This window comes from Orbicella franksi, chromosome 6 (assembly GCF_964199315.1).
Source record: "Orbicella franksi chromosome 6, jaOrbFran1.1, whole genome shotgun sequence".
NCBI classification, from domain to species: domain Eukaryota; kingdom Metazoa; phylum Cnidaria; class Anthozoa; order Scleractinia; family Merulinidae; genus Orbicella; species Orbicella franksi.
This window is the reverse complement of record NC_138150.1, coordinates 11,083,852-11,094,155: the sequence shown is the minus strand read 5'-3', so window position 1 is coordinate 11,094,155 and position 10,304 is coordinate 11,083,852. Positions and strand designations below refer to the sequence as shown.

The 10,304-nt window shown below is 37.6% G+C and overlaps 1 protein-coding gene across 3 annotated transcripts in view; it reads left to right on the top strand.

The window, feature by feature from the left end:
• LOC145489396 (uncharacterized) overlaps nucleotides 1-10,304 on the top strand; it is a 32,125-nt gene that overhangs the window by 16,612 nt on the left and 5,209 nt on the right. For all 3 annotated transcript variants that reach the window (XM_081468362.1, XM_081468363.1, XM_081468364.1), the window contains 4 exons: nucleotides 3,125-3,383; nucleotides 5,343-5,644; nucleotides 6,906-7,000; nucleotides 8,463-8,619. In XM_081468362.1, the coding sequence (XP_081324488.1) occupies nucleotides 3,170-3,383; nucleotides 5,343-5,644; nucleotides 6,906-7,000; nucleotides 8,463-8,619 (768 nt within the window). In that variant the 5' untranslated portion in view covers nucleotides 3,125-3,169. The remainder of the gene's footprint in view (nucleotides 1-3,124; nucleotides 3,384-5,342; nucleotides 5,645-6,905; nucleotides 7,001-8,462; nucleotides 8,620-10,304) is intronic.

The following is a 10,304-nucleotide window of genomic DNA, read 5'->3' as shown; positions in this document are numbered from 1 at the left end:
AGACAGAGCCAGGCAGTAAGTGATACAGCTCAAATCACCGATTTCGCTCAAACTTGGCTCAAATGTTGGGTTTGTTAAGTGAATGATTATGGTAATCAAGCAGATCAAAATATTTTATTTCCTTCAAGTTAGGGGACCCCCTGCAAAAATGTCCATTTAATTTGACACCACTTTATACATATCAAATTAGTTGTATTTAGTGTAGTATTTCTACAACAAGAAACTCAAAGGCCATGTGAAAATGAAATCCACTGGATCATGTTCTACAATTATCAGTCTCGAAGCACAGATATTCATTTGAACTAGGCAATTTGATTTTTCTCCGTGGCTTCATCTTAAGTAAGGTGCATATTTCGCGGTGCTATGAATAGCTTGATTGATGGCAAATATCTGCAGTGAGCAACAACAACTACGCATTATTCTAATATGGATAGTGAAAGTAATCTCTAAAGATCTCAAAAAAGCCATAAAATGTTTGGGGACTTCAATATTTTATCTATGGTGGCGTACTGTTTATATGGGACTTTACAATTTGTGGCCATTAAAATGCTGTTTTCCTGCCTTGACCTAACTCGAAATCAGCAAGAAATAACTAATCATGTCTGGTCACTCGATCACGCTGATGACCTTAACAATGCTTCTATCATTGACAAAGGTGGTTTTAGAATAAGAAAGACACTGAAAGCGTGGCATACCAAACTGACTCCTAAAGCGAACAACAATTCATGTGCACTATCTGGACAATCTAACATTCTTTTCAACAAATATATTTATAACTATTTGCATTTTTATTATTTCGCAATTTTACGCATTTTTATTCAACCTTTTTCGTCTTCTTCGCTCCTTGTCATTCTCATTTTACCCTTCGAAGACTGTGGTTCAGGCAGTCGAAAGCTTGTAATCGTTTCAGCCAGAGATCGTTTTTAATTTTTTTTTTTCTAAGAAATAACTAGCCAAGCATTTTCATATCCATTACGAGTAAAAATTCGGCTAAAAGAAGCACTTAAGACACTTCTTTCAAATATTATCGGAGTTTTATTTTGTGGCATTCTCAAGATATCGATATAAATACTGCAGCAGAAGATTCAACTCACAAGTTCCCTCAACTTACGCTTCCAAGTGTAAAATACAATGGAACCACTAGATACATGTCATTTAGAAGCGATTTTGCGCTGCCCCTCGTGGACACGCACATACCTAAGAACTCTGGTAGTTAGAAAGGGGACTATAAATTTTGAACAAAGTCATTTCTTGTATTGAGATATTGAAACCATCCAACAAAAAAGACTTGCCTCTTACGTGGTAAGCTAATTTAGTTGAAAAGGAATAAAGATTAATTAGAGCACGGAGGCAAATAAAATAATTCGCTGCATGAACACGTAATCATTATTTCATTAAGACGTGTTCCTTACAGCCTTAAATAAATATACATCAAAGCATACTTTTAAACTTTTTTTTTTAAATCGCGGAGAATATTGTAGTCAACCGTATGTCTCTTAAATTTATGCATTAAAAGGTGTAGGTCATGATCACCGCCCTCGTTTAGGAGAAGACGAAAATTCTTATGTTTCACTGTCGAGCTTCGCTTGAAGAAAATCGTTTAACATTGTGTATGTGAACGTTATGAACACAGCCACATCATGCTACTCCTGTGTGATCTCGCTAAAAATTTGCCGGAGGTTTCACCACTGAAGAGTGGGAGAAATGAAATCCATCATTCTTTATGCCCAGTGACATGCTCGAAAACAATTCAAACGAGGCACAAATTTAAAACTAAGGGTAAAACTTCAACTTGCATCACGCACCGTAAATGTTCAGTCCACGTTCATCTGGATGCAGGTTTTTTGGCCTTGCAAATGGCGAAGTTTTGTTCACAGTTCGGCAGTGTTTTTGAGTGTGTTATCTCACTTGGGGTTGGATAAAAATGAAGTTAAATTTTGAAATTAAGTCGCGTTAAGATTTTCAGTTCTGGATATTGTAATGGAATGGCACAGAATCTTCATAAAATTATTATGAGTAAAGTGGGTCACATTTTTAATATTAACATGTCACTTTTATCGGCCTAGAGGGGTGCGTAGAGTTCTAAATATATTGAAGTATTCCTCAAATACCTTCATGTAGACTGGGCTAAGTTTCTCGGTTCCTTTTAATCTGTAAGACGCGCTGCCAAAATTCAGAATGTGATAATGCTAAGCATAATTTGTTATATTGGACAATTCAATTATCCGGCTTGCTTTTTGTAGTACCAACCTTTGGAAAGCAAGTTGTAGTTTGATATAACCAAATCAAGATATAGGCTAGATTTTTCCGCCTTCGACAAAACTTTTAATGTAATGACTATATTTTGGTGAAATTTAGCAAGAAACAAAACCTCCCAGATCTACGATTACCTTCTTCTAAATTTGTGCTTTTGTTTCATTTGTTTCAAGATAGGCCACTTCCGAGTTAAACTTTGCCAATTTTTCAGAACGAGTCTTCTTGCAAAACCTTTCAAATGAAAATGAGTTTGTTTTGCATAAAAATTAATGTTCAGGTGAAACCCATTTCCCATCATGTGCTTGAGGTCGCACGAAGAAAAGTTTTGACAAAGAGACAAAAGTCAAGTCGGAAATGACAATCAGCAACAACGAACGTTTCCTAATTACTATCCACACAATTAACAGTCGTCAGTGTTTCGATTCTGATGCTCATGTGCTAAACTACCGCCAGGTATCAACACAAACCGCAAACTTTTGTTGGTACAACGATGATAATACTCCATGTTGGACGATACTGGGCCAATGCTTTTTCTTTTGTTGATTGCACCCATAGCCGTCGGTTAAATTTACTGGATTTGCTTTAATTAAATTCTCATAAAAACTAGAACAAATATTGATGAGAGGGTTTTGCGACGTATGAAATAGTCAAGGTTAAAGTGTCATGAAGAAAAATGAACAAACACTTATTGGAAACGTGAAATCATAAAAACCAGTTTCATTACTGAAAATATCGGTGACGGGCAAACAAAGGTGTGTTTGCTTTCCATAAAAGAATCGACTGCAATGTTTTATTACAGTCAGACATCCTCTCGAGCGGATGCGTTTATACTTTCAGATTTTGTGATTGTAATCTCTTTTAATTTCAGAATATAATTTCTTAGCTCCAGACGGTTCCCACCGGGCAGCTCAGCATGGCTTGGTGTTTGCGACAAGCTCGCAGTCTCTACAGTTTGATCCTGCTTGCCTTATTTGGAATCTTAGAAAGTACGTCAGAGACAACCGATCGCGAACAGGGCATGGGATTTATTGATTGTCCTCACTCGCTTACAGTTCATTGGAACAAGATTCTTGCTCGACCTCCTTACGTGGAAAACCTCACCAGCGACTTTGATGGACTTTTTCCGAGTAATGTATCTGGGATTTTTCATGTCTTTCCTATAACTGCTACCTTTTTTATCTGTCTTAAAGGAGTGCAGTCACGGTTTGCGCATACCTGATGAAAAGTTTAGCCTTAATTTTTCAAATTCGTCGTTTGTGATCCGTGTTAATCTTCTCCTTCCTTAGCCATCCTTGTTCCTTTATGGTTTATCATTATCTCTTTGGTGTTTTTTTATTTTATTAAGCTGTTATTTTCTGGTTTCCTACCCGATTTAAAGGTAATTTTGTATGTGGCCAAAATAACTAAAATACCGTGACTGAGCTCCTCTAAGCTTTTTGTTTTTTCTTACTTGTTTGCGAATGCTTTGTCAAATGGCTTGTTTCGTGTAACTCTCGATGTCTATGTTATTTAAAATTGCTTCTCGTTTGTTTTTGCAAAAGCCAGTGAGGCACTGCTCGATTTGGAATTGTAAAAACTCGGTTTTGTACGGACTTATTCATGTTCATGAACTAACAAGCGCTCGGATTTTAATGCCACTGAGAAGCGTGGTCGTAGGGTTGTCATGAGAGGTGTAGATAGGTTTTTTTTAGATGAATATACTGACCAATTATCAACAGATGATTTTATGATTTCAATAATCTGGGGTAAATTTAATTCACTGAAATATTCTAACAGTCCTGAAGCTTCGCTACCATCTGTCCAGATACGCTTAGATAAGGCAACCATCAACTACGTGCTTTTTAGTCTGACGAGATAAACTGATCAGAGTTCTGTGACCAAATAAAACGTACTTTGTGACCAGCAGTTCAGGTTAGACTCCTCAAATAGTGGCATCGAAACAGACACACAGTTTCAATATAACGACAATTGTGAAGGTAAATCCGAGTACTGGAGGCAAGGATTATTATATTTGGTGCTGTATCACTGATAAACCTTGGGCTACTGCAGTTTGCTTTGGCTAAACCTTTCAGTCACAAAAAGGGAAGAAATTTGGTCAAATCTGTTTATGATATGGCTAATGACCGTCAGCGCAATTTTGCCCAAAATCCTTTTATGCCAATAAGTTGTACTGGACGAAATTCGTGATTTCTACTTGAAAGCGAATTAGTGTTTTGAAAATTTAAGGTGGCTCTGAACCCTATGTACAGGATCTTTTTAAAAACTTGCCAAGAGTTGCGTCTTACCATGCTCATTAAAATTTGATAATGTAAAAAAATTTCACCGTGCTTTTGAATTATAAGCCCGTAAAACTGTGATTAAGGGTGTTTTTGGCAGGTCATACTGTTGCTATTGCAACCTTTTGTGTCGCGAAATGATAATAAGGTGCTCACCATTGATTGGGCAGTTTTTTAATACCATGATTGTAGCATCAAGTGATGAAGAGTAGTTATAACGACCCATCAAAATCTAAGTCATTGCTGGAAACTGTTTTGAGCCACCTTAATGGTTGGACCTAAAGTACATGAAACTAAAATATACCAGACGTGAGTAATCGATGGCACTGAGTGAAATCAGTGAAATCAATGACTAATCGATGCGTAATCAGTCGTTTAGTCTTTGATTATTGCCGATGATCAATGAGTAATCGATGAATAATCAATAGGCTCACAAAATTTTTCAGTCATCGATAAGTCATTGATTGCATCGATTATTCATTAATCGATTGCATTGATTAATCATTTACAACATTCATAAATTAGCAATTATTCATCGTAGTGGAAGTGAAAAGTGGAGCTTTACCGTGGTCCCCATAGTGCTTTGCTAATCACTTCTGAGTCAACCAATCAGAACCCGTAAAAAGCACTATTCACTTAATTATGTGTTATATAGTAATCATTGACATAATTTGCGACTAAACAAACCATACCAGTAATGAGTTGAAGCTTCCACTCAAAGAATATCAATCCATATGTACTAAAATAGTAGATCGTCTAATTATACTCTTGACTGCTTTTGTAATTCTTTGTTATGTCTGTTATTGATAGCTTTCCTTCGTATAATGTTGACTGATTGTTGCCGACTCAGTAGTAATCTGGTGTACAATGGCTCAGCGGTAGAATCAGACTTCCATCTTCCAGTTATTATCAATCTTGAGGCTGATTTCAACATGTCTGGTCAGAGACATTTCGTTCCCATGTTGCCCCAGACTGGAATAGCCTTCGTGGTTGTTAAAAGCACCAAGAGTGAGCAGTCGTGGCGAGTCGTCAAGTCTCTGCTTGCAACTTGGCCTGTTCTGGTTCTTATACTTATTTTTTCGTTGCTTGCCGGAATTATAGCCTGGTCACTGGTATGTTGAATAGTACGCTTAATTATAATAGACCAATTTCAATATATTAAAATTCAGCTTAAAATGATAGTCCTCAGCACGAGGCTCTGGGGAATAAACCCCACAAACTCTGAGGTCTATTGTTAATTTTAATATATTGAAATTGGTGTATTCCTACGTAGGAAAAAGAATGGCGACTGGTTCATTTACCCATAATTCCAGCGCACGAAAACCTTAACAGCACTCATAAAAAGTACAGAAGAGTTTTAACATCTTCAAGCCTGTAGCATACACAATGTCGTCAGCACAGGGACAAATATTGTAAAAATACGATATTCCTTGTACTTTGTGGGCTGTGTAAGTCTCACATGGTATTGTGGGAATATGTACAGCCACCGTCTTTCTTCCTACGGAGGATTGTTTTAATTTGTTTTTGTTTATGTCCCAAGATGCATGCATATGTCATCCTTTAGAAAACAGCCCTAAGAAAATACGTGCGCTGATTGGTTAAAAATCGTGTTTCTATAACTCCATAGAAACACAGAACTAGCACGAGCTGTTGACGTAATGATGGCGCGAGCAAAGAGAATTTACATTTTGATGATCAAAGTAAAAAGTTGTTTCCCTTTTTTTCGTCGCGGTGTTTTCTAAAAGAAATAGAAAACATGTTCTCTGTGTTTCTATCGAGTTATAGATACACGCGTGATAGTTTGGGAGAACTCGAAAAAGCTGTGGAAACACTCGCCTACGGCTCGTGTTCCCAAAGCATTTCTCGTTCTCCCAAACTCCCACTCGTGTTTCTATAACTCGATAGAAACACGGTACACTTTTTCTATTTCTTGAATAAAGGCTGTTATTTGACCTTGCATTCAATATGAACAGCCGAACTTAAAACAGTCGACTAGCAGACGGAAAGGCGTTTTCAGAACGATCGTTCTCCCTGGACGTTACTTTAACAATCTGATCCAGTTTGAACGTGAAAACCATATCATGCTGACTTTTGCAAGAAAAACTAATGTAATTGTGTTTGATTACCCTATAAATTCTCAGATGATGATTTGCACCACCTTATTACATGTACCTGAATGAAAAATGGTCATTACTGCTTATACCACCGATGAAAATTGTCGTGAGCCTAATGGAAGGGATTTTGTGACAAAACTGTACTCCCTCCATTTCCTAATTTTATTTCATGCTGAACTCTAATGTCAACTAATTACGATATCTCTTAACAATTTTAACTGTGTAAACTAGCCAGTGTGATGTGAACATGTTGCTATAGGAAACCAGAAAAAATCCAGACAACTTTCCGTCCATGTTTACAAAAGGCATCTGGGAAGGTTTCTGGTGGGCCTTTATATCCATGACAACAGTAGGGTAAGTACAACGAAGATTTAATTTGCTTTATGTTTACATAATGTGGCGACAGAATGAAAACAGTCTGAAAATGTCTGAATAGCAAGGTGAATAAAACAATAAGATTCAACTTTGGACCACTTGTCAGTTGTCAGTTGTCATTTGACAGTAGAGAACTGGTTAGTCATGTAATACATCAAACATGAGAGGCAGTGTTTCATCGGGATATCCAAACACGGAGAGGAGACTTGAAAATACGAGGCGCAGCGGAGTATTTTTGACGAAATTCGAGGTGTTTGGATAGCCGATGAAACTATATCTCGAGTGTTTGATATATCTTCTCAATCGAAACAAAAACTAAGGAGTAAACGGAGAAGTAAAATCGTAAAAATCTATGCTGATTAAGACTAGGTATCCAAACCTCCTTCACGGTCGTGATTTTCTTTGTTTTAACTTGATGAATTATTAATGATTTCGAGAGAGTCATAGCAATTTTTCTTGGGTAATTTTGTCCAAGGGGGAAAGGCGCAATGAGGTTAACCCTATGTGAAGCGCCGACTCGTGAGACAAGGCCAGACCACAACAGCAGGAACTACGTGCCCTTCTCTTTGCGACAAGTGTGTTGGTTCTTTAACGTTCCCTGCTAACCGTGTAACACTGACGATGCAGGATACGGGGCCTACGGTTTATAGTCCTTATCCGAGAAGATTTGAACGTCTAACCATTGGCAGATGTAATTACAAAAGTATCATATTCTCCTCAATTATTTTGAGATCCTGATTGTTGGTTCGGTCAGTAGCAGATGTCTCTGTAGTTACGGCCACGGTGTTGGTGCCCTTCCGAGAGACATAACCATGGCTTCCTCGTATAAAGTTCAAAAAAGTTAGGTGAAAGATTTCTCCGAATAACACAGGCCCAGAGAGAGACACCCATATGTAAATGTCAAGAAGGTTCGTCGGAGAAATTTGATTTAAACGCCTAAAGAAAACAATCTGCGCGTGGCTCGGGTTTTATAGTACCCCAAAAGATCTAACACCTATAACACTTAATGAAAGCGTTTTTTATTTTTTTCGGGTGCCGCCCTAAATCATATTTTGATGGCTAAAAGTAGTGATGTTACCTACTTAACACCATACGTGAGACCAAAATCTGTGAGTTACACTTCTAAGCGAGACGGACGAACATCACTGACCTTTTCATATGGGAGGCACCCCACCCCCAGCGGGCACACTGATATGAAAATCCGTGCAGACCTACATCTTGACGAGGTTGTTTATATATCAATCAATTATCATATCTATGATTCTAGACTTATCTCATTGATGGTTCAGTACCTTTTTAGCGGAGCACAGTGCGGTGAAGAAAATGTAACCTATCGATCCGCAAACGTTTGGCTGTCACGTCACCGTACGTACGATGGGCGCCGACCGTCTGTCCGCTTCATGTAAACTAATGAGAAATCTTCTTATTGTTATTTGTGTAGTTACGGAGATCGTTATCCAAGGTCAATTGGAGGGCGCCTGTTTGCAGTGATGTGGATTTTGGTGGGAATGGTTATAATTTCCATTTTTACGGCAGCCTTGACTTCTTCCCTGACAACTCTTTCTTTGGAAACTAAAGTCAAGTTACCCGGAACAAAGGTTGGTAGATCTACAATATGATTTGACGCTATATTGCTGTCACTTTACTCGGCAGAACGGATGACGCGCAGGCGATGGATAAGAAATACTCCTGACCTGAAATGAGCAAAACTAAGGTCCCATTAGGGAAGGCGGGGGGGAGTCTGAGTATCCCATATCCCGTTAATTTATGGCCTAAACATGATCCCGCGTTCCGTTTTAATTGATTTCAATATCCCATACCCCATTATTTTTTCCCCACAATACATATCCCGTTAATATTTTGCCTTTAGGTGATAGATCTTTCTCTGCTGCTGCTCCATATTTATGGAATAGTTTGCCGGCTAAATTACATGATATTCAGTCATTAGCTACTTTTGAATGTAAGCTGAAAACTTATTTATTTCGTATAGCTTTTAAAGCGTATCTTGTTTGATATTCACTCTTATTAGTATTACTAATTAAGTTTATCATCATTACTACAAATATTCTATTCTACTAATATACATGTAATTAGTTTTTATTGCGAGACATTTTTCGCAATTAGCTGTTCATAGGATGACGATGATCGCAGGAAGGGCCGCAAGTTAGGGATAACATAACTTTTAGTTACACCTAGGACACGTGCATTCTCCTGACTGGTCAGGAAACCTGAACCCGCAGACTGTTGAATAACAGGAAATGCCTCGCACTAAAAAGGACATTACGTTTTCAGTTTTTCAACATAATGTTTGTTTTTACAAATTTGAATTTTATTGTAGTATTTTAAGTTGTAAAGCGCTGTTGATCAGTAAATGCCTAATTGAGAAATAGAAAACATGTACCATGTTTCTATCGAGTTTTATATAATAACCCAAGTTATTCTCGCATTGTGATTGGTTCTCGCCAATGATCCATTAATGATCTAGGACAGACGCACGATTGACGTCATCATTTCAAAGTTTTTCACTCTGTGTTTAAAATGGCGGAAAGTTGTGAGAATTTGGATACTATTTTACGTGACTGGGGAGAGATAAGGTATAAAAAAAAGTCTTACCGAGGCATTGAACAGGTAAGAGAGTCTGCAAGAAGAAAGAAAAAGGCGTTTCTTTTCTAGAAAATGACTCAGAAAAAATACTCGAGCAGTCTCAGTCGGCAGTCGGGCGAGACTAAACGAAACGCAAAATTGGTCTTGAAATTACTTTAAGGTAAGAAACCATTGCTTTTTCTCGAATTTAACAAAACTAATAAGCAAAATGTTCATGTCCTTAACTTATTTAAAAACTTCAACTTTTCTCAGTCTCAAAATGATTGTTGACACAGCTTGATTCTAGGAATTAAACATCAAAACATCATCAGTTTAAATAAACACATAAGCTTAAGTTTAACCTTGTTTTCTGACGCGACTGCTCCAGTCCGTTTCAGGGCACAGTAGCGAGAAAAGTAGAGCTTACTACAGCTCACGACCAACTGTATCCCAGTTATATAGCGTCTCCTACACTAGGTCAAACTGATTTGAGAATCAACAACCACAGAGGACACAAATTTGCACCGTCACTAACGCTTCTCTCATCCAAAACTCGTATCACAATTCTTTGCCACGCAGAACAATAGATTAATAGATTACGTCAAAGTAGTCAAAGGTCGGCTTTCGAGTTATGTTAAAAGGTTTTAAAATAAAATAGCTTTTTCTGTTGTTTTTTTTTATTCTATAAAACAAATAGATT